Consider the following 22,887-nt stretch of genomic DNA (forward strand, 5'->3'; position numbering starts at 1 on the left):
TTGGTGGAAAATCCTTTTTTTGGGGGGGAATTGCCACCTTCCCCCCACACGCTCACTTTGGTCATATGTGCTGATTTTATTAATTTTTGTTTGTTTCTTTATTCTGAGAGGAAAAAAGTTGGTTAAAACCTTAACAAAAGGAAAAAATTCTTCAGCTGAAACACTGGAAGAGAAGCGGAGCCGCGAAATTTGGCAACAGCCAAGACGGCTACAGCTGCGCGCGGGCCTTCCATGAAACCGAACTAAACTCGCGACGTCGCGTCAGGAAGACAGTTACAGCCCCTCACCTCGGCAGGCGGACTCCCCCGGGCCCCCTCCCCCCTTCCTCCACACGTTTTTTGGGGGGATGGTGGGCGGGGGGGGGCTGTGGGAAGACCAGGAGGGCGGGGCCCCGCCCGGCCCTTTGCAACGTGGCGGCCGGCGCGCGCGCGGCCCTTCCGCTTCCGGGGCAGCCGCCGCCCCCGCCGCCCCCGCCCCCCCGTGAGGTGTTTCGCCTCCCGGTTCCAAGATGGCGGCGGCGGCAGCGGCGGGTGGCGCGGGGGCAGCGGCGGCGGCGGCGGCGCTGTGGAGCGAGGTGAACCGCTGCGGCCAGAACGGCGACTTCGCCCGCGCGCTCAAGTCCGTTAACAAGAGTGAGTGAGTGAGTGAGCGAGCGCCGCTCCCCGCCGCCATGTCGGCGCCGGGCCCTGCCGCGCCGCCGGGCCGCACGTCGCCAGGAGAAAGCTCCCGGCGTCCGTGTGTCGTCCCGTCACCCCCCCGCCCCCGCCTCAGATTTGCCGCGGCCGGCGTCGCTCCCCGTGGTCACTGCCCGGGCGGGCTCGGCCTTGTGCAGGGCCGCCGCGGCGGGGAGCGGGCGGTTTCCGTCTGTAGGCTTCGTGCCGGCCTCCGGGAGCAGGGCGGCGGGCGAGGGGCGCCCGGCGGCTCTGCGGCACGCTGCCGGAGGCTTCGCTGTGCTAGGGGAGAGGTGAGAGGCAAAAGCGGATGGGGGAGCCGAGCGGGGCAGCTGCCTAGGCCCCTGCTCCTGCACCGGGACTGTCGGTTGCTTCTCTTGCATCACGTAGGCCTTGCTGTGGGCCGGGCTTTTGGAGCCACTCGTGGGTTTTCCTTCAGCTCTGGTCGTGGGAGGAAGGAGGGCTTTTCCTCCTGGGAACTGGAGGAGTGGTGGTGTGCGTGGTGTGGACCGACTGAGTTGGGAGTGATAACTTGCTCGGGAGTGAGAGTCCACATTGAGATGCGTTGTCTTGCTAGTTTGGCATCCACATTGAGATGCGTTGTCTTGCTAGTTTGGCATCCAAAATGGGATGGCGATACAAGGCACGTTATGGCTAAAAGTTCTCTCCCTGCTGTTTGTAGGGAGCAGGGACTCATCTCTTGTCCTGGCAGATCTGAGAGTTGGGACCGTGTGAAAAAAGCAAATATCAAAACCTATTTCTCTCTTCTAGTTCTCCCTCACTGTCTTCCACTGGCAGAAAGTATTAGCATGTAAAGTGAATACCTGGCTAGAGCCATACAGTTTTTCTATATCGTGTGCTTTTCCTCCTGTGTGCACTTGACGTGGCACTCGGGTTTTGGCACCGCGTTCTCTGCTTGGAAGTGAAATGACAATGAAAGGTTTGTCGAGGTGTGTACAGCTCCTTTGGTGCAGCTCTGTTCCAGGCATGTTAGCACAGCAGTCACTTCAGGTAAGTTCAGTATAAATACCGGATTCTTTTATGCTGACAGGATTTGTTTCATGATCTGAGCCAAAGCAAGCCGTGCCAGGACCCCTTTAAATTGATGTGACTGCTCTCTGTGATGGGTTTTTGCAACTGTAAAAACATACAGCTCTTACAAAGCCTTAATGTGTTTGATAATGAGGTAGATCGTTGTGTTGAAACTGGTTTCTCCTCCAGTACTGCAGATCAGCAAAGACGATGTGACTGCACTTCAGTGTAAAGTAGTGTGTCTTATCCAGAACGGGAACTTCAAGGAAGCCCTTGGCGTAATCAACACCCACACTAAAGTGTTAACCAGGTGAGTTGTGGCTTCCTGTGCTCTACAAAATACGAAACCGCAACTCCTTGAGAAGCTGCTGCAGCTTCAGTGGAGGGTACTAATAGGCAGCAAAATACGGAGCAGGAGGTGCTCAGAGCCATTGGGATTGTGCTTCTCAGTGAAACACCGACTTATTTTGGGTGTGAGAGGTGGTCTGGATGAGTTTGGGACAGTCTAACGTCTTGCTGTTACTCTTGAAGGGATTGTCCCTAATCTAGTTTTCATCCACCTTCATGAGCTGATTCTGCTTGTTGACGTGCTGGTACAAGGGAAGAGGACAGATTTCATGGGTAGTGAAGAGAGAAGGGAGAAGCCCTTGCCAGTGGCAGTGAGCTGTTAGCTTTGCTTGGCTGTCTCATCATACTGCTCCTTGGAGTCCTTTTCTCTTGACAGCCTGAAGGTACTGCTTCAGCTTCTGGGGTGATGCAGGCCCTTTGTGCATGTTCTCAAAATCGGGACCTTGGAAACAATTTGTGTTTGAGAACAAGTCAAGCTTCCCATTTGTGTCGTTAAGCAGACTCTAATTTTCTTCCTCATAAAGATGCTCTTTGTGCAATGACTAGGATGAAAATTGCTACCCAAGAACTGCCTGGCAGCAAAACTTTTGTATTTCAGATACTTCTCTTGTTAAGGAATTTCCCAGAGAAGTGTCTTGTAGTATTAGTGCGATGAAACATACCCTCGTTTATGTTCACATCTGACTAAAACATAATTACCTTATTCACAAATTCCTTCTTTCCTGGGATGGAAGGGGTTTAATTTAAGTTTTTTAGCTTTGTTTTTTAGTATATGGAGAGGAGGAGGAATAATTTCTCTAAATTCAACTGGCTTCAGAGTTCTCCCTATAATTTCTTTAGCTTGGCTCTACTGTGTGTCTGTCTCTGTCATCCTGCAGAGCAGGGAAAGTGGTGGTTCTTGTTCTGCCTTGAAGTTGTCCTGTCCTGCACTGAGGCTGGCCCACTGCTTTGCTTTAATTCTTAATGCCATTTGTTTGTCTTCAGACTCCTGTAATACTCAGCTGGACTGAGATAATTTTAAATAGGCAAAGAAGTAGCTGGTGACAAAGTGGCACCAGTGATGAACTAAGGGAATTGCTGATTAATTTTCCTTTGGCTTAAGTGGTAACTCAGGGGGTAGGTGGAACACAGCATTCAGGGCACTGCTTGTTTGATAATGTTCCCTGCTGGTGTGAGCTTGCTTTGAAGCCAGTTCTAGGTTAACATCAGCAAACTCCTTTGCTGCAGTTCTGCTGCACTGGTATTTCAAAATAGGTTAATGTTACCATTGGCTTAGTAGCGGACTATAAGGGGGACTGTGTTTTATACCATTTCCTTTCTCTCTCTGAGTCGATTCTCTTTGAAAGTTTGCAGTAACAATCTTTTGCTGTAATGATATGCCTTCTCCTTAAGAAGGAGTCCCATAATGAAGTTTGGTATTGTTTTACCTTTAAGCATTTGATTTGCATAATCAGTAGGAGCCGGGGGGGCAGGATTTGAAATGCCATGTGTCTGGAAACACCAGAAGAAAGGAACCTCTTCTTTTAGGTGAAGTTTTGGTGTTCCTTCTCTGTTGAACACCAAGTAGGTTTAAGATATTTTCAGTGCTCACCAGACACGTAATTCAGTACTCTGTGATCATATGCTCACCTCTGGTATTTGGCTCTTTGGGAGCGTAGCAGTCTGTGACTAATCAGGGCTGCTTAAACAAGTGTGTTCAGGTGGGTGAATGCTGTTGAATGAAGACAACAGTGCGTGCTGTCAGCCTTTGTCTTGTCCTTGCAGTGACATCATTGCCTTTGAGAAGGCCTACTGTGAATACAGGTTGAATCGTATTGAAAATGCTCTCAAGACCATTCAGAGTGCCAGTCAGCAGACAGACAAACTGAAGGAGCTTTATGGACAAGTGGTAATTACAAGCTTTTCTTCCTGGTAGGAGTTTCATATGCTGGATGCCTTGTCCCTCCTCTAATGTGGGGCAAGTATGGGGACAGAATTTCCTTCTCAGCCTTGAAGGTAAGGAGAGGTACAGTTCCCAACTGCTCCAACTTCTGTGGAGCTTCAGTCACCTGTTGCTGGAGGCAGAGTTGTTGTCTTACTGCCACTGAACAAAGCAATACATTTGTGACTCACTCTCCCTTCCTGGGTCTGGCCTGGTAATAGCCATCTGACTGAGGGGATGGAGGATGGAAGAAGCTGATGGGATTTATTTGTGGTTGAGCCATCTGCTTGCATTAGATACCTGTCTAGGAGTGGTTTGCAGGACCTGACATCTCAGGCGTTAGAAGTGAAGCAGAAAAGAAGTTGTGTTTCTTCTCTGTTTTCTCCCTGGTTGATCAGAATGGTTTTGTGAAGAATTGGCTGTCGTCTTTCAGCTGCATGAAAGACCATTCATTTAATCTCTCTCCCAGAGAGGTGATATAATCTGGAAGAAGGCTGTTTGAGGACAGAACTGTGTAAACTGATGCTTTTAAAGAAGCTGTTTTAGGAGTAAGAACTGTGCCATTTGCGTGCAGGTATCTGGTTTCATTGCTTGAATCCTTGCAAACGTAATCTATATAGAGAGTTTGCCCTTAAAGCTAGATGCAAATGTTAGTAGTGTTCAGCTTAAAACATACTATGCTCTGCTGCTGCCAGTCCATGGTGGCGGGGAGGAAGGAGGCTGTAGTTACTAGCATACACAGGGAAATACACTTTTGAAGGCTAATCCCTTCCCCTTTTCAGTTGTACAGGTTGGAGCGTTATGATGATTGTCTGGCTGCATACAGGGATCTCATCCGCAACTCCCAGGATGAGTATGAGGAAGAGAGAAAAACCAACCTCTCTGCTGTTGTGGCAGCACAAAGCACATGGGAGAAAGTGATGCCAGTAAGTAAGTGTGTGTGTGTATGCGTCCAAGAGTGAGAGACAAGGAATAAAGGATATGGAATCATAGATATTTAACAGGACAGAAATGTGTTGCTGTCTCTTAATGACTTCTGAGTTTATTGAAGATCACCTAGTGATTTCCCCTGTATGGAGGAATAAACGCTGTTATTGTTCATGAGTTATACTTCACCTTTGATCTCTAGGAGGCTTGTATTAGTAGATGTCACAGCAGAGCAGGAAATACATCTCTTTGAACCTGCATTAGGCAGAACACCTGTGGTGACTAGCACTTTCCCCTGTCTCATTACCCTCTTGCCCAGGGTAAAGCTAACTGCCTGGATCGCCCAGCCATGCTTGGGAATATTTTTGTTAATGAAGACTGCAGATTGTAATGTTCTCATTTTTTCAGAAATCTTTGTCCTTGGAGGTGTGCACAGTATGCTCAGCCTTCTGTTCAGTGCTGTGGATCCACTTTCTAGTTCTCTAGAGTAGCAGTTCTTACCTGCCCTCTCTCAGCAGCTTAAGTAGTCCCCAAGTTCAGGCTGTAGTTTCATTGCTGCCTTATCAGTTGCCTCTGACTTTGTTGTGCAGTGTGAGGGAAGATCCTTTGCACTGTGACTTATTTGCCAGGTGTGTGTCCTTTTAAAATTGCCTCAATTTATTTTGCAAGGAATAGTCTGAATGTACATGAAACTATAGTTTGTGTCCGTTGCCTGTCAAATCTGTATAGATCAGTTGGTGTTTATGCAGTGTTACATTTGCTTTTCATGCTAGGAAGATTTGGGCCTTCGAGAAGCTACCTACGAGCTGTGTTATAACAGTGCATGTGCATTGATTGGGCAAGGAAAGTTGAATGAAGCAATGAAAAAACTACAGAAAGCAGAAGGTAAAAACATGGTGAGGTGAGAGGGAAGCTTTGTGTGATAGATGTAGTTATTTGCTTTCTATAGACACACTTAATCAGAGAGAAAGAGGTTTTGAAAATTTAAAAACTGCCCAGCAGCAGGATTTGTTGTAAGTTTCCATATGGTTACTGACAGAACTGGTGTTTTTGTAGAAGTGTTCCTCTGTAGCCCTTTTCCAGAGCCATGCGGCATGTACCATCTCCTTGCTCTCTTACAGCCCCCAATTGGTGTTCAATTCCTTTGACCAGTCTTTTGAAGTAGAAAGTAGACATGAGTGTAATCTCATAAGCATGAGATGTTTCATCTATTCTGACTCTTGGCTTTATTAGTGTATGTGTATATATGAACATACGCTATAAAAAATAAAAATACTTCATGGTCTGAATTAGGTATAAAATTAGTATAAGCCAATAAATGAGCTTTTTTGCAAAGAAAATTTTTTTCTATGGGGTGGAAGGGTTTTTTTGTGTGTGGTTAAAAAAAAAAAAAAGGCTGGGGGGAGAATTAGGAAGAATTAGTTTCTTTCTGATCTAACTGCTCTTGCAGATAAATAGGTCAATTCTGTCCTGATTTTGATGATAGAATAGCAGCTCTCCCATACAACTGATTTATTAATCATGCGTAATTTGAGCCTTTGTGCTGTGATAGTAGTCCTTCAGAGAGCAGAACAAGTGATGTTCTGGTGAGGTATAGGAGAAAGTGAAGAAGTGACTGGTATGTGTACTGAAAACTGAGGGAATTGCTGCCCCATAAAGGGTGGTGTAATCTAAATATTGCAGGCTTGCAGCACTTAAAATGACTCCCAAGATGGTGAGCAGTTGGTGAGCAGTTGCAGCCAAGTGATCCCTACGGAAAAGATCATGAGCTAGGTTTAAGGAAATTTGTTTAGGAGAGAAAATGAGTGTGTGAGTCTGCTCTCAGAAGGCAGCTTTGGGAGGGACAGTATCTCCTGTGCATTTGATATTTCTTCTGCATCATGTAGTCTCCCTCATGCTCAGTCCCATCCACCATCAGACTTGTAGTCTGATGTGCCCTTGTTAAGCTGCAGAAGTTTCAGGGATATGTGAAAAAAGTTTATGTTCCCCCATGCTTCTAGGCTGTTTTTTTCCCCTAAAGCCTTCTAAACTGTGTTCTTCAACTTGTTTTTCCTTCTAGAACTGTGCCGCCAATCGCTATCAGAAGACTCTGTAAGTTCTTGATGTTGTTCTGGAAAGTGTTTGCTTTGCACCAGCATGAACGCGGGCGCGGTCATGAAGTGTACTGCAGATAGCCAGAGGATAGGTAAAGCTGCTGTGCAGTATTACTCAGCTAGACTTGCCACTGCTGCTGGTACCCGCTTCTGAGGCTGGGGCAGCAATCATGGTTGTTGCAGAAGTGTAGCTAACACTGCAGACTGCTGCTGTGCTCCTTGCACAGTTGCCTGTGCTGGTGCAGACAGGATGGGTATAGGTTGTCTGAAACCTCCCTGTCACCCACCCCTGCTATGGATGAACATGCCAAATGGGTGGTGGGAAACATGGGAAATTTGTAATCACTGTCATTGGTTCAAGCAGAGAGGCAGATTCAGCGCACAAGTTAAGGGTATCCAGATTCTTGCAAGAGCAGGTGAAGCTTTCTTTTCTCTTGGTTTATCCCAGATATGCTTGTATTTGTGCTGTGGCTACAATCTTCACCTGTAGTACCTGGGGTACTTTGCTGTTAATACTGCCCAAAAGAGCTTGTAGACATTTGCCAGAAGAATGCTGAAGCCAGGGGAAGAGAGGTGAGATGGCAGCTGTTTTCTTTTTGCCTTGATTTTCCTTCAGGATGTGACTGAGGAAGACATTGAGGCTGAACTGGCCATTATTCATGGTCAGATGGCTTATATCATGCAACTGCAGGGTCGTACAGAGGATGCTCTACAGCTCTACAATCAAATAATCAAGTTGAAGTAAGGGCTTTTCTAAAATAAATGCTCAGTCTTCCACCTATAGAAAGGCCACTGTTAAATAACAATGTGCTTTCTACTTTTCTTATCTGCAGGCCAACAGATGTAGGACTGCTTGCTGTCATTGCAAATAACATCATCACAATTAACAAGGTATAGAATTACCTTGCCGCTTTCAATGCAGCCCTTCCTGGTGGTTACTCAGCCTGCTTCTCTGCTTCTGTGGAGAGAAGGGGGATAATCAGGAAAGACTTTTTCCTAAACAATAGTTAAACCGCAGACCCAGAGACCTTTTCTTCTTCAAGGAACGTAGTGAAATCTCATGATGTGTGATTTCCCCAGGACCAAAATGTCTTTGACTCAAAGAAAAAGGTGAAGCTGACCAATGCAGAAGGTGTTGAGCATAAACTCTCCAAGAAACAGCTCCAGGCGATTGAATTCAACAAAGCTTTGCTTGCAATGTACACTAACCAGGTAGGGGACACAGATCTGCAGTAAGTAGCTACAGATTTACTCCACAAGAGTTTGACTAGGCAAATGTGGATATGCAATTGTTCTGTGTCAGAAGACCACTTGGTTTAAGCACATGAGTGAGGAATAAAAAAAAGAATCATCCTTAAAAGAACAGCCAGCCAGTTGTGCAGTTACTTGAGTGTTGCTGTAGGGAGGATGGTGTGGAGATGACTAGGAAACAGAAGGGGTTTGTGGGGTTCTTAGATGCATCTGAAGTGCTACTAAGAGGACTTGTTCTTGGTTCTGTGTACCCATTCCAGGGAAGCCATCACTAGCATCTCTTCTCAAATACAACTGGTATGTTAGCCCTGTGTTACGTGCTTGCAGAGGTTGAGTAAAGTGTATTCTCTCTTCCCACTCCTCAGGCAGATCAGTGCCGCAAGCTGTCGGCAAGCCTGCAGTCACAGAGCCCTGAGCATCTGCTCCCTGTGCTTATCCAGGCAGCCCAGCTGTGTCGTGAGAAGCAGCATGCAAAGGCTGTAGGGCTTCTGCAGGTAGGTTAAGAGAAAGTACTCTTTTGGCCAAGCTCTGTTTAAACTTGTGCTTTGTGTTCTCTTGTGCTGTTTCCCTTAGCTTGTATTGTCTGGTTTAAATTTCTGGGGTATCTGACTGTGCTTATTTTGGTTTGGTTTAATGCTGCTGGAAGGCATTACCCAACTGAGCAATGCTGCTTTTAAAGGGAAATAGTTGCCTTGCACCTCTCATTTTTATGCTTAGGAAATTGTCTGTAGTAGACTTCTAGGGTAAGCAGTGTGCTCTGCTGCTCTGCTTGCCAGCAGTTTGCAACAGCCTCCTTTCGGGAGGGAGTGAGTGGCCTGGGACAGAAATCTGAGAGGAAGATGGGCCACTGGCACAGTTTGGGGCCCTCCTCTGCTGTGTGCTGAAGCCTGCCTGTGGTGGAAAGCTTCCTTTGGCACTTGCCAGCTTGCTGTGACTGAGCATGAGATATGATTCACCATAGCAGCAGCCTGGTGCCCACACACATGTTGAATTGTTCTTTCCTCTGATTCTCAGGACTTTGCAGATCAGCACCCTGCCAATGCAGCTGAGATCAAGCTGACGATGGCCCAGCTAAAAATTGCTCAAGGTATCCAGTGTCCTTCTTTGCTGGGAAGTGTCTGCACGTGATAATGGTTCAAGGGGTGAGAAAAACAGGCTTTAGGGCAATCTTTGCTGCAGTCACTGTTGTGACTGTGGTACAGAGCAGAGATGCTCTCAGTTGAGTATTCTATGTATATGGCTATGGCAGGATAACACTCATAGCTTAAAATGGATGTCCAGCCTCCACAGATCCTTGGCAGAGATGCCCACAGTCTTTGTGAATAATAGGGCTGAATCTGTTCTGGGGCAGGAGGGTTTTGGGAGCAGCGTGGAGCTCCCTTATGCTACCATTCCTGCATACAGTCAGGCAGCTCAGAGTTGCTCCTGGAAGAGAAGAGCCTGCTTGCAAAAGCTTGCTCCTGAACCCTTGCAGGATGTGGCAAGGGCAGAAAGGTCCATTGTGTGGAGGCCTGTGCTTTATTCCTGGAAACGGGGGAGATATTCTGAGAAGGGGATCGTTAAGTCCCTGTTGTTTGCCTTTGGCTGGAAGCTCACAGGCAGGGTGAAGTGTTACTGTGCCACTCAGAGCATGTTCCTCCCTGTCTCTCTTCTAGGCAGTGTCACCAAAGCCTGCATGATCCTGAGGAGCATAGAAGAACTGCAGCACAAGCCTGGTATGGTAAGCAAAACTCAGTCTGAACTGTGTAAGGTTTTTCCCTTGTAGCGCAGCTTTGTACTGCCTGCTCCCTGTTACCTCTTCCCTGTGGTTTTCACCTGACCTGAGTGTCTGCAGGGAATTTGAGCCCATCTTCCTTGTCTTGGACAAAGGTGGGATTATAACTTGTATCAGGTAGCCTGAACAGTACTCTACCTGTCTGCAGAGGTGCCTTCTGCCTATGTTCCCAGTCTCTCGTAATCCCTCAGACCTGCATATTGCCTGGATTTACTTGCATAACATGACTGGAGCAGCTGCTTCCCTGGTATGTACTGTTGGGAAGTTTCTGAAGCAGCTTTAGGATAACAGGTATTAGGGAGAAAGTACCATATGTTCCATCCCCACAGCATCACCCCGGTCTGCATGCATGTCCACACCTGGTATTCGGAAAAGTTTGATGACCTTGAAAACGCTCAAGTGTACAGCGTAAACATCTTGAGCAGAGGCTGACATTTGTAGGTCTGTTCCAATTGCAAGTGCGGATGATCAAAGTAATTTATAGGGGCAGTCAGCAATACCAGCTCCTTGCCCTGAGTCACCTCTAACCACAGCTGGTTTTTAGGGACAGAGCAGAAAGCTCACATTGACTCTGCTTGTAGGAAATCCTGTCATTTAACTGCTGACCCTCTTGTCTATAGACAGCTTCTGTGAAGGATCTACTATAAGCTGCTCTTCAATGTTTGCAGGTGTCTGCGTTGGTGACAATGTACAGTCATGAAGAGGACATTGACAGTGCAATTGAGGTCTTCACACAGGCTATCCAGTGGTATCAGCAATTCCAGGCAAGTGAGACCAGAGGACCTAATGCACAAAGATTTTTCTCAGTCTTTTCTAGCTAGTCCAAGTCATCTTTTCCTGTTGATGCGTAGCCCCAGCAGCTCATCCAGTTGGGGTTTTGGGGACCTGTGAACTCCTGTTCTGTGAGCATTTGTTTTATCACTGTTTCATTATTTTAGATGTGTTTCAAACACGGAGCAGCAGCTCCTGTCAGATTAGGAGAGTGGGGGCAATGGGTGCCCAAATGTAGCAGTCAGGCCTTCTCCCTGATTAGAAAGCATTGTGGAGCAGCAAGCTGCCGTGTCCCATGCAGTTCTGCCTGACATCCTAGAGTGGAAAGGTGGTCTACTTTCTGCACAACACGGTGCTAACTCAGTTCTCCTTGGCCAGGTCTCAGGGGCATTAAAGCCAGCTAGTGCTGGGCTCCATGCTGTGATAATGAGGAACTAATTATGGCTGCTGTGTCTTTCAGCCAAAGTCTCCTGTCCATTTGTCGCTGATAAGGGAAGCTGCCAACTTCAAACTAAAGCATGGCAGGAAGAAGGAAGCAATCAGTGACTTGGAGGAGCTCTGGAAGTGAGTTGGGTGGTTGCTGAACAGGAGGTTTCTGCCCAGAGACCTCTGCAAGCTGTCTGGTGCCAGGCAGCGTCTGACAATGTTGATTGACTGTTAGCCATTCTTTAGAGTTGCTTTTGCACAGGGGCTCCAATGCAAAGCCATATTTTGGAAGGAGGGGGGATAATTAATTTGATCTATAGCTGATGTTTGCTTGAAAACCTGGTTGACTTGTCCCAGAGGCCTCTTGCGTGCAGTGAAGGTTGCTTTGGGGACTGGGATGCATCATTTTTTCTAGTACTAAATAAACCATGGATGTCTAGGTTTTAGTTTTTATTATGTACTTGATGAGATTTTTTTGGGGGTACTGTTAGCTTGCCTTTGCTACTGGGACCTGGGGGCTTTTTTGTCTGTCATTGCCTGCTTCATGATACTGTGGAGATGTCTGCACCTCCCTTTGTCCACACCAGTGATGTTTGGTGATGTGCTCTGGAGGAGCCACATGCCACAGACTGACATGCCTATCCCCACAGATAGCAGCGATGCTGCAGCAGCAAGCACTGCATGGTGATACCAGTCTTTGGGATGAGCGTGTACCTTGGTAACTTGGTCCTTTTCTTTTTTTTTCCCTGACAAAGGCAAAACCCAAAAGATGTGCATACTCTGGCACAGCTCATCTCTGCCTACTCCCTGGTGGACCCTGAAAAAGCTAAAGTGTATCCTTTTGGTGGTGGTATCAGAGCAAAGAAAGAGGCGTTTGGGCATTGCTCCCTTGGATTTCAGCTGTGTGTGGAATTCAGACCCACTCTCACCTGAAGAAAGGCAAGAAACATCTCCAGAACAGCTACCATATCCAGGTCAAGTTGTCTGGAGCTATATTATTTCCCTGACTGGTTTGATTACTGCATGATCCCGGGACCCTTTTGTCTTTGGCCTCCTTCTCTCTGAGAATTGATAACTTAAGACTAGGTGGAACCAAAATTAGGAGCTCCTTCATCTTTTCTGTTGGAGTCTTAAACCAGTGGTAGTAATGCAAGACTGTGCCCAATAAAATATGGCTAATATGCTAATTTTGGCACTGACCCAAACCACAAGGTTCACATACTGCTTTTGCCACACTGAGTGGCTTTCAGAGGAAGTTGCTGCTTCTGTCCCCATATCAGAGAAGGGAAAAATGAGGCAAATGGTGATTAAGCAGCTCATCCCAGCTTGTATAGGAAGCTGGTGAAAGAGGTGGACCTTGCACTGTAGGCCTGTCTGGTGGTGTCAGCATTACTAACAGGCTGAATTTGTTCAAGCTGAAGTTGCCTGTTGCTCTCTGGACAAACCTGAGTGTTTATCTTTTTGCTTGCTGGTTTGCATCCCTGAACTCTTCCCTTGCAGTCTTAGCAAACATTTGCCTTCCTCAGACACCATGTCACTGAAAGTAGATGTTGACGCACTGGAGAACTCCCATGGAGCAACCTATGTTCGGAAGAAAGCTGGGAAGCTCACTGGAGACAACCAGCAGAAGGAGCAAGGGTAAAGCGGGCTGCTGTAGTTCTGGTGCAGTTATTACTTGGGGTAGCACAAGAACCACACCTGATGTGGTGGGGGGCATTGCTGCAGAAAGCAGGCTGGTGGAAAGGGAGCCTGATGTTTAACTGCAAGGAGCTTCAGGTAGCAGCAGACCAAGTTTTGAGAGAGATGGGAATGGTTTAGCTTCTTCCAGAGCTAATTTTTAGTTGACTTGTTTGCTGTTTCCATGCTGTGTCACAGCAGCTGTTTCCCTTCTTGCTTTTCAGACAAGGGGATGTGAAGAAGAAGAAGAAAAAAAAGAAGGGTAAGTTGCATTTCCTAGCTGTTGATGCGGCACAGCTCCAGAGAGCTCACCAGACTGTTTCTTCAAATAGCCAGCCTTCAGCTCCCCAGGAGCTGGAGCCCTTTGCTGGGACTGGGTCCCTGTGAACCCAGGTCTTCATGATAGCTTGTTTGGATGGGGCATTTTTTCCACAGAAGTGAGAGCAACACCCTGACAGGGTGATGTGGGTTGCTGGGCTCTTTGTGCTTCCTGGCTACTGACATCCCATGTGTATCCCTTGATGATACCTCTCTAGTGTCTTGACCCTAGTCTCAGTTCCTGGCATTGGATGTTCTGCAGGAAAGCTGCCTAAGAACTACGACCCCAAGGTGACTCCCGACCCTGAGCGGTGGCTTCCAATGCGAGAGCGTTCCTACTATCGTGGACGGAAGAAGGGCAAGAAGAAGGATCAGGTTGGCAAGGGGACTCAGGGTTCAACCACAGCTGGCTCCTCTGAACTGTAAGTACCCATTTTGTAGGGCTTGGTGTGGGGAGTCACTCCTGGGCAGCTGGGAGGGCTGGGTTTGTGCTGCTTTTTCTGTGGCTCTGTCACCACGCCAACCGTGAGTAGCACGGTAGTACAGTGAAACTGTACTTTGCCACTTGAACTTTCTACCAGCTGCTTTTCCCGAAGATCCCTGTAGGTTGCTGAAAATCAAGATGATATGATTGGCATGCTTTGCTTGAAGGTGCCAAGGTGCAAATAAAATTCCCATAGTCTTTTAATGTGCTTTTCTTAGTTTTGACAATGAGATGAATTTCGCATGCTTTCTCTCGAGCTATTTGCTTTCAAGTCCTTTGGTGGCTGGAGAACCATTAGCCATGATTTGGGAAAACACTATAATTCCTTCTAAGTTGACACTGATTATCTGAGCTGGAATCAGGGTTTACCATTGTGTGAGGCCTGACAGCAAGATGGTGACTTACTAGCATCTGAGAGAAGGAAGTAATTCTAAAATAACAGCAACTCAGGGACTTGCCAGTGCTGTCTGATCGTTTCTCTTTACACAGCTGTCTCAGAAGCATAAAAAGCCTTTTGTGACACTGTTGGCTTGAGCAGCATGTGCAAGAAGAGCTGGCACAAAGATTCCTCTGTGGTTAAGGAGAGAGAAAGGATGTTGGGTTTGCACTGCCTAAGCGTGGGGGCCTGAAAGGTTTCTTGTGTGTTGCATGAGCTGCCACCTGTCTATTTGAAAGTTAACCTTGCTTTTGTAGTTGGGGACTTAAGCTATCTAGTAAACATAACAGCTAGAAGGTCCTGTCGCCCATCAGCCCTTGTCTGTATGTTGAAGCTTATTTAAGATCTCCTTGCATGAGTGCCCTCCCATACATAATGCTACCTAGTGCTATCTTATGGGGCAGCTGCTATTTGTTGCTGTCAGCTTCCTGCAGTAGTGCTGAGTCTTGCAGGTGGCTGTGAACCCACGTGGTATCTCTTTCTCTCATTTTCCCTGCAGGGATGCCAGTAGGACTGCCAGCAGCCCACCTACCTCCCCTCGGCCCGGCAGCGCTGCAGCAGTATCGGCCACAAGTAACGTCATCCCTCCCAGGCACCAAAAACCTGCTGGTGCCCCAGCCACCAAGAAGAAACAGCAGCAGAAGAAAAAGAAAGGGGCTAAAGGAGGGTGGTAAAAAACAGGATGTGTAACCTCCCTCCTGCAATAAGTGACGCTGGTTGCAGAATAAAGGTCAAAAGCAAGTGCTGGTGAAAGACTCTTGGCATCCAGATCTCTGTCCTGCCTGTGGGTGGTCTGGGGGGAGATGGTCTGGTATATAGGCACCATGATGTGTCTGCTCACCAAGTTGCCTTCATCACGCTTGCCCCCACTGTGACTTAGGGTGTTGCCATCAAACTCAAATGCAGCCCCGAAGAAGAAGTCTGTCCATGTTGCCAAACATTTAAAAGATGTGGAATAATCAAGAACTTGAAATGTTTTATTCTCCTCCTGCGTTTGTTAGTTAAGGCCTTCAGCAGATTTATCTGACAAGTGTGTCTGACTATGTGTGATGGAAGCACTGTCTTCTATGTCTTGTCCTAGTCAGTCATTGACCACCAAAGAGCACAGGCACAAAGGGTCTTGGAAAACAACATATGGGTTAAATTATACAGGAGAAGATAATCTGAAGGGGGAGAACAAGGCTGTTAGTAGAAAGCATGGTGAAGTGTATGGCAGCTGACTCGGTGTCCCCTTTTCTGTAAGCCAGCTGCCTTATTCTGGTGGGCTTGGCAAAATGAGAGTGAGCTAAAACAAAGTGGCTGGTTGTGATGGTAGGCTGCATTGAAGAGACATTGCACTTCTCAAGTGGAAGCTGGTGGTGAGATGGAAGATGTGTCTGCTCTCCTAGAACCCTGCAGGTAGCCCCCAAGCATCTCTTGAAACTTCTGGTTTGGTCTGAATGTAGCAGAAACATTTTTCGATACGTGGACTTTCAGTAGGTAGAAATAGCACATCAGGGAGAGTTGTTAGATGTTAGGCCAAAAGGCAAAGGCTTCTGTCTCTCAAAGAATTTAAAGCAAAGGCCTGAGGAAGTGGGGAGCAAGGGAAATGTTACTGTGGCTTAAACCCCCCTGCCCCTGTGCCCGCATGGACTAAAAATCTACGTAGAATCCACTCTTTATTACCTTGACTGTACACTGGGAGCATCTGGGAAGGGGCCTGAATGTGTGTTGTGCTCTGAGTGAGAAGAAAGAAGAAGAGCATAGAGAAAACAGCTTTATGAATGGCTGTCAGAGTTGCTTGCTGCCAAGTGACTGCTAAATAGAAAGGATTGTTCTAAATGACCTGCCTGGCTGATGTGTCTCCTCTTAGCCAGCAGCTGGTGACTACAGGAGAGCGAGTGCTATCCTGTAGTGACACAGCTTCTGGAGAGTGATTTGGAGGGAGGAGATACTGGAGGAGAATGCGACTATGTGTTCTGCAGGCGTCTTCTCTGGTCAAACCTTGCTGAAACTCTGACCCGATGGAAACGCTGACTGTGGCACTGCTGGAGCCCTCACTGGGCTGCCTGGACAGTGCCCTGACTGCGTGTCCCGGAGATGGATGCCTAAGTAGATGCGAACTGGGAGCAAATCCCATTGCGGGGGGAAGAGGGCGGCAGCAGCAGCAGCAGCTGTGGGGAAGGCCTGCCTTCCTCTAACAAACGGCAAAAAGCCACCTGTGAAACGGTTCGCTTTTCACTGAAACCAGTTAAGATCTCAGCCTGACGTTGGGAGCCCAGCTGTCGGGGGAGGGAGCCCTGCATTCGGGGCTGCAGGGGGAGCCCTGCCGGCGCGCAGGGCTGCGGGGCGAGCGAGCTCTCCGTGCGTGTGTCCCTGTGTCCGGGTGTCCGTGTGTCCCTGCGCGGCGCCGAGCGGAGCGGAGTGGGCCGGTCCGGGGCGGCCATGGGCACCCGCCTGCGGCCCGCCGCGCTGTGGGGAGCGGCACTGGCCGTGGCGGGCGGCGCGGCCGTGGCGGCCTGGGCCTGGGCCCGCCTGCGGAGCCGGGCCGCGTCGCCGGCCACTCGCCCTGCAGCTGCCGCCGCCGATCAGGTACCGGGGCCGGGTCGGGGCAGCGGGCGGGGCCGCCGGGTCGAGGAGCGCCGGCGGGGCCGCCCGGGGCCTCTCGGCGGGGCTGCGCCGCCCCCGCCCGCCTCGGTCCGACCGGGCCCCCAGGCTGCGGCGGGGCGGGCAGGCCGGGGCCGCTCTTTCCGCTTTCCTCCGCAGCTGCCCGCGGTCGGGCCGGGGCCGGCGGGCGTCCCTGGCTTCCCATCGCCTCCGCTGCGCCGCGGCCAGGAGCCCAGCCGGCACCGTCTCCCTCTTCACCGCGAAGTGGTTTTTGCTGTTGCCCCCGTACGGGCGCGGACAGACCCCCCGTTTCCCTCAGCCCCGCTAAGCTTCGCGCTGCCTGGCTGCCCCGGCTGCCTGGCTAAGCGTGCTGCCCCTCGCTTTGCAGGGTAGAGGACACGGCAAGCAGATACTGGTGCTGGGCCTGGATGGGGCCGGGAAGACCAGCATTCTCCACTCCCTGGCAACTAACCACGTCAAGCGCAGCGTGGCTCCCACCGAGGGCTTCAACGCCATCTGTGTCAACACCGAAGAGTCCCAGATGGAGTTCCTGGAGAGTGAGTGAACCTGTTTTAGTACGGAACGTAAAATAAGTTCCTATCCTGTGCCCTAGGGATCAGGCCCGTATTTTAAAAGCTCCGCATCCCCTCGTGCCCGCTCTGATAACGCGAAGCTGTGATTAATTTCTCCTTAGGGATTCTGCTTTACCACCCTGCTTCTTGAAAGAGATTATATACTGGTGTTAGAGGAGGTCTGTGTTCGTTCGGCCCTGTCCTCCAGGGAGTTCTGCTCCCAGAGAGAGAAGGGGAACAAGCCTGATTATGTGAAACCAGCCCAAAGCAGAGGTGTCCCTAGTAAGCCCTGTGTGGTGGTCCGTCGCCATTATGTGTTGTACAGCTTCTCCTTGGTGCTCATGCCTGGCAAAGGGCAAGAGGCAAAGGGGAATGAATAATAAGGTGAAAGAAGAGAGGAGGAAGAGAAAAGCTTTGTACGCTTTTTGTTCAAAAGCCTCCTAAGTGGTGTTTTCTAGTCTTTAATGGCTTTTGAATGTCTGGGTTTTCACCAACTTTCTGTGTTGTCCTTAGCACTGATTTTTGAGTATTGTCCATGCCTGCAGAGAGCGTCTTCTGTGATGCTTTTGGGGTGCCACAGCTGTTCTAGGTGCAGCTAGCTGATGGGGAAGGTAGAGGCCCTGGAGTCAGGTCAGTCCCTGGTACAGAGAGGCTGACATCCTAGCCTCATCAGTGCCTGCCTTCTGTGGAGGCAGAAGCTACTTCTTGCTGTTTCTGCACTGTGCTGTACCAATGCTCGACCGGCTCACTTGGCAGTTAGCCCATAGGCACCTCCGTACCTTTGTCAGCAGGCCTAAAGGAGTTGCGCTGTTCCCAGGTAAGTTTTTGGGATGTGAGGATGAGGCTGCTAAGGCAGAGTTTCATTCCCAGTCCTACTACCATCAGAGTCTCTACAGGGTCTTAGGGAAGTCATCTCTCCAGAGATCCTAGTAGGTATGAGACACCTGTGTCTCCTACTGGGAGGTGCTTTGTCTAGCTGAGCCCAGAGAAACCCACAGCATCTCTACTCCTGCCTGGGGATGGCCTGGGCCCAGTGCTGTGCACCCATGGCAGAACCTGTTGTCTCTGAGTCGTCCTTCCCTCTCTGGTCCAGGTTGGTAGTGACTGAGATGTGATGGCTGCGATCTGACCCATGGGAAATGAAATGTCTCAGGCCAGTTTCAGCCAGGTAAATCCGTGCATGGCTCTCTAATCTGGTTACTTATCCAGTCTGTACCATCGCCTAGTCCAGGGGTTAGCAGCCTATGCTGTGATCACGTGGCACAAGGTGATCAGCAGACAGCAGGGTTTTTATTTTGCTGGCTTAGACAGATAGAAAACTGTTCTATCTTTTTCTTTGTACCATCATATAGCTAAGTGGGTGGTAGCTTGCCTCTGTAAGGGATAGGAGCTCCTGGCTTCTGCTGAGTTCCTACTGGTTTGGGAATAAAAAAACGTTCTCTGTGAGGTTGCTGACCCCTGGGTTATGCTATGCATGAATGCACTTAACAAAGGGAACAGTGGTGAGCCCCCACAATGTCACAGTACAGAGTCAGAGGCATCTGTCCCAAGTGTGACATGTCAGTCACAGCCCTTTGGCCCCTTTCCACAGTGGCAGACTTGCAGTTCTGCCTGCCGGTATGCTGGGGCTCTTGAAGAAGAGGCAGGCATGCTGTAGCGGGAATTGTTGCTTCCCTTTCTGCGTTCTTGAAACTACTGAATCGTTTTGACTTAAGTGAAAGCACAATTGCTTTGAAACAGAACAAAGTCACTGAGGGCAGTAAAAGATGGCCAACTAGCAAGTCAGTTTTGAAAAGAACTCTCGTGTAAGGCAGGAGACAATTTGAGGGAACCCCAGAGGTATTGCTTTGAAAACTTGCTACTTTTGGGAGACTCACCCGTGCCTTTTGAGCACCTCAATACTTTAGAGTGAATGGTTCTGCAGTGTACTTAGGAGAAGACCTGGAGAGCTGAAAACACATCTGAAATACTTCATATGCTGTTAGCTATTCCTGTTTCTATTAAACTCAGCAAACTACTAAACTCTTTTTGTCCCCAGATGGGAACAACAATCTTGAGCAACTTGCTGCATATGGTTTCACCACAGAATTGTTATAAGGCCTGGTTTTGAAGGTGGACAGTTTTCCTCTGTATCGAGCAGAGAAGAGCTCGGGTAGAAATGTATCCTGTGCAAAGATTTCTCCCAAGGATTGCCTGAAGAGTCTGCTGGGGCTTGATTTTTCTCTCTTCCTAAGCACCTCTGGTTATTGACAGTATGAAAGCTGTGGGAGTTTTGAACTAGTCCCTAGTGTCATACAAATCTGATGAGAGCTCTCCCCACTTCAGAGCTAAATTTCTTCTTTGGAAACTGTAGGCCTGCTTTGTCTTAAGGTGAGATGGGCATGTGGAGGTAGGTTATATGGGGACATTCTCACATGGTGTTTATGGGCACTGAACCTCTTTCTACTCTCCCTACTTGCTTGAGAGCAAGAACCAACAAGGCAGAAAGCAACCATAAAGAAACTGAACCCAGAATCCTCTCAAAATAAGAGCTTAAAATGGAAAGGTTGTTTTGGTTTTGTTTTTTTTTTTTTCTCCACAGCATACACATATATACCTGCATGGGACTTGACTGGGGAAAATAAAGCTATTTCCAGTCTCATATACAGTAGCCCAAATACTTTTGAATTTTGTTAACCCAAATACCTTGGGTTTTCAGCCCAGGGCCTGCTGTCTGCACCTCTGGGAGCAGTGCTGGTTGGATTACTTGGTGAATCCTGTGCTGCTGTCTTCTCTTCCAGTCGGGGGCAGTGAATCTCTGCGTTCATACTGGAAGATGTACTTGCCCAAAGTGCTGTTGCTGATCTATGTCGTAGACTCGGCCGATCATGCCCGACTGCCTGTGGCAAAACAGCTGCTTCATCAACTGATCCAGAACAACTCCACCCTGCCGGTGGTGGTTCTGGCCAACAAGCAGGTAAGAGTTCCCTGCTGCTAGCTGAGCTTGGGCTGGCAGCCGCTCTGAAAACAGCAACAAAGCCTTTCAAAGGAGGCTTCGTGCCTTTAAGGGGGCCACGTGGCTGGGACCTGGGGGTCTTTCTGGGACACCTGTTGACCGCAAAAGAAAATAATCTGAGGTTGAGTTTTGGATCTGCAAGATGCAGGTCCTGCACTTGCAGATGGTGCAATCAGAGCTGTGGGTGGAAGTAATGGTGGAAACTGCTGTAGAGTTGCAAGGTTTGATAGCTGCAAGGGAGACCACAGTTAGACCTGGAGTTAGGTTTCTGTTCTGAATGTCTGTCTAGGAGTAGCACTTCACCTAGCAGCAGCTGAAAAGTGAAGCACCCTTGTTTGCCTTCAGATTCTCCGGTTGGTTGCTCCTAAGGCTGCTGCTGAAGCCTGAGAGAAGAGCAGCTTTCCTCACAAGGCAGTGCTTTCTGCTAAGATCTTTGTGAAAGTGTCAGTGGCTGGTGCTGTACCTGGAATAGAGTTGTGCCTGTGGTATGGTCAGATGACGGAACAGCCCAGGGTTTTTAAGCCCAGATTTTCTTTTGAGGGCTGTGTGCTCGGTTTGCTCTACGTTTTTACCTTCTAAATTTCTAGTAACTTAGACATGTTACTGGTGGTCCTTTGTGTCACCCTTGAGCGCAAACGCAGGCTTTGGCTTCATCAAACGCAAATGCTATTATTCTCTAGGTCCCAGAGTCAGAAACACTGGTGGCTGAGAAGGTGTGCAGGGAATGACTGTTGTACGTTTGCCCTCTTCTTGTAACTCTGTGCTGGGCGCCTGGGGTCTTGGGCCAGCAAGACTTTTGTCTGCCTTGTACAGCTAGTCTAACATTATTATCAGAAACACTGGGATTACTAGAAACAGAACTGTACCCTTGTTTCTTTGGGAAGAAATTAGGTTAAGTATAAACATTTTTTTTTTTCCGAAAGCATTTTAGGGCATGGGAACTTGATCTCATAGAAAGTATGTAAGAATGGTACCCCCAGAACCTTTTGAGACCCTTCCCCTCCCTGGACAAAGGCAGTGGCTCAAAGCAGGAATGGTGCTGCCACCTCATGCAACTAACAGGCTTGTTTTGTTTTTGTGTATCAGGACCTCGAAGGCGCATATTGCATCACCGATATCCACGATGCTCTGGCACTGTCTGATATTGGGGACGAGAGGAAGCTGTTCTTGATTGGTACCCACGTGGCAGAGGATGGCTCCGAGATCTCCTCCAGCATGAAGGATGCCAAGGAGCTGATAGCACAGCTGGTTTTGGAAACACAGTGACAGCTCTTTTCCTACAATGTGGTATCTGCAGCTGAGGGAGATGTGTTGTTAGCGTATGGTCAGTTTGCCACGTGACAACTGAAACGTGCAAATACCTTTTCCTTGTGGGTGTGGAATTCCTCTGAAAATGATGTCTAGTTGGTAAGAAAACCTAATTTGTAGTGGTTTGAAAATACATTTGAAAAGTAGTCTATTTTTTAGCGTATTTGTAGGGGAAAGTTAGTCTCCTGGACAGCAGAGTTAAGGGGATATATAGCTTAGGTGGGCTGAGATGGCTTCTTGCCAGGTGGGAATCGAGCATTGACTTCAGTGGAGCAAAGTTGTATCCAGTGAATTTAACCTGGCTTGATGTCTCAGGCTTAAATTGAAATATGTTTACTTCACAGGTTTTACAGAACCCTGTTCACAGTGTTGTTCTGTTAAAAATGAGACCTCACTTCTTGACAGTGTCAGAAATTTAAAGTGCTGCGGCTGGTATTTTCGGCCGTGACAATTTTTGTTGTTGCCGTATTGGAGCTGGCTTTTAAGGGAGCGGCAAATTAGTGATCTCTGGAAGTTGGGTTGGTTACTGCTTCTTTAGTGGGTAAGAACAAGAAAATGAAAGCAGGAAGACATTAGGTGTTTCTTTGCCTCCAGGGAAAAAACAAAGCAGTGTAATTTAAGGTAGTGACTGGAAGCATTTAAGTTGAATTGGCACCAAAGGTGGGAGACTCCTCCATCGGGCTGAGCGGCTTGTTCTGGTTTAGTCCAGGCTGTCCTCGAGCAAGCAGTCGTACGCGTGAAAAAGCTGTTGTTTTTGGGAAGCGATGTCTGTTAGCGCGGCAGGCGAGGATGCTGAGTTGCTGACGGGTGCCGCTCTCCCAGCGTCCTCGTAGTTCCACTCCAAGAACGTGTGATCCCGGAGCCGTTCCCTCAAGGACCTGTTTTGCAACCGCATGTACTGTACCGAGGGTTTTATAGTTTCGTCCTTCGGGTGCATAAAGCAGAAAATTTGTACCCTAAGCGGTGGTCCGGCCTTCATTTACGCCAACGCGGAGCCCGCCGGAGAACCGGAGGCCGGAGGAGCCGCCGGTTCCCGGCCCGGCCCGGCGGGGCGGGGCTGCGGGCGCCGCCGTTGCCGTGGCGACGGGAGCGCGCGCCATGGCGGCGGCCGGGCCGCGCGCCGGTGGGTGGGGACGGGGAGGGGCGCGGCGCGGAGGGGGGCGGGGGCGGCCGCGGCGGGGGATGCCGGGGCCCGCGGCCGTCGGCGGGGGCAGCCCGTCCCTCCCTCCCGCTCCGGCGGCGGCTCCCCGGTGCCCCGGCGGGGCTCGGGGGCTTCGGCTGGCGGGCCGGCAGGCCC

At 49.1% G+C, this 22,887-nt stretch overlaps 4 protein-coding genes across 8 annotated transcripts in view; 3 read left to right on the plus strand and 1 right to left on the minus strand.

The window, feature by feature from the left end:
• Positions 1–22,887, minus strand: part of SARAF (store-operated calcium entry associated regulatory factor) — a 299,073-nt gene that overhangs the window by 16,150 nt on the left and 260,036 nt on the right. The gene's annotated exons all lie outside the window — the stretch shown is intronic.
• SRP72 (signal recognition particle 72) lies at positions 470–14,885 on the plus strand. The gene is made up of 19 exons (XM_052776687.1): positions 470–632; positions 1,893–2,013; positions 3,816–3,939; positions 4,755–4,898; positions 5,673–5,784; positions 6,959–6,990; positions 7,609–7,733; positions 7,826–7,883; positions 8,073–8,204; positions 8,609–8,737; positions 9,258–9,330; positions 9,899–9,963; positions 10,686–10,781; positions 11,249–11,352; positions 11,970–12,047; positions 12,715–12,852; positions 13,116–13,153; positions 13,472–13,631; positions 14,629–14,885. The coding sequence occupies exons 1-19, from the start codon at positions 509–511 to the stop codon at positions 14,801–14,803; spliced, it is 2,028 nt and encodes a 675-aa protein (XP_052632647.1). The 5' UTR covers positions 470–508; the 3' UTR covers positions 14,804–14,885.
• Positions 16,512–22,550, plus strand: ARL9 (ADP ribosylation factor like GTPase 9). Of its 3 annotated transcripts, none has more exons than XM_052776764.1 (4): positions 16,512–16,700; positions 17,104–17,272; positions 20,068–20,243; positions 21,369–22,550. In XM_052776764.1, exons 1-4 carry the CDS (start codon positions 16,554–16,556, stop codon positions 21,546–21,548), a joined length of 672 nt encoding a protein of 223 aa, XP_052632724.1. In that variant the 5' UTR covers positions 16,512–16,553; the 3' UTR covers positions 21,549–22,550. The 3 variants fall into 3 exon arrangements, with proteins under 3 accessions (XP_052632724.1, XP_052632743.1, XP_052632734.1); XM_052776783.1 differs by lacking the exon at positions 16,512–16,700 and adding an exon at positions 18,381–18,455 and having other exon boundaries at positions 17,101–17,272; XM_052776774.1 differs by lacking the exons at positions 16,512–16,700; positions 17,104–17,272 and adding an exon at positions 18,501–19,832.
• The window catches only part of THEGL (theg spermatid protein like), a 40,783-nt gene continuing 39,506 nt past the window's right edge, over positions 21,611–22,887 (plus strand). For both annotated transcript variants that reach the window (XR_008233459.1, XM_052776737.1), the window contains exon 1: positions 21,611–21,689. Coding sequence is in view for 1 of the 2 variants with exons in the window: in XM_052776737.1 (XP_052632697.1) it covers positions 21,676–21,689 (14 nt within the window). In the remaining variant the exon portion in view is untranslated. The remainder of the gene's footprint in view (positions 21,690–22,887) is intronic.

This window comes from Harpia harpyja, chromosome 2 (assembly GCF_026419915.1).
Source record: "Harpia harpyja isolate bHarHar1 chromosome 2, bHarHar1 primary haplotype, whole genome shotgun sequence".
Classification (NCBI taxonomy): domain Eukaryota; kingdom Metazoa; phylum Chordata; class Aves; order Accipitriformes; family Accipitridae; genus Harpia; species Harpia harpyja.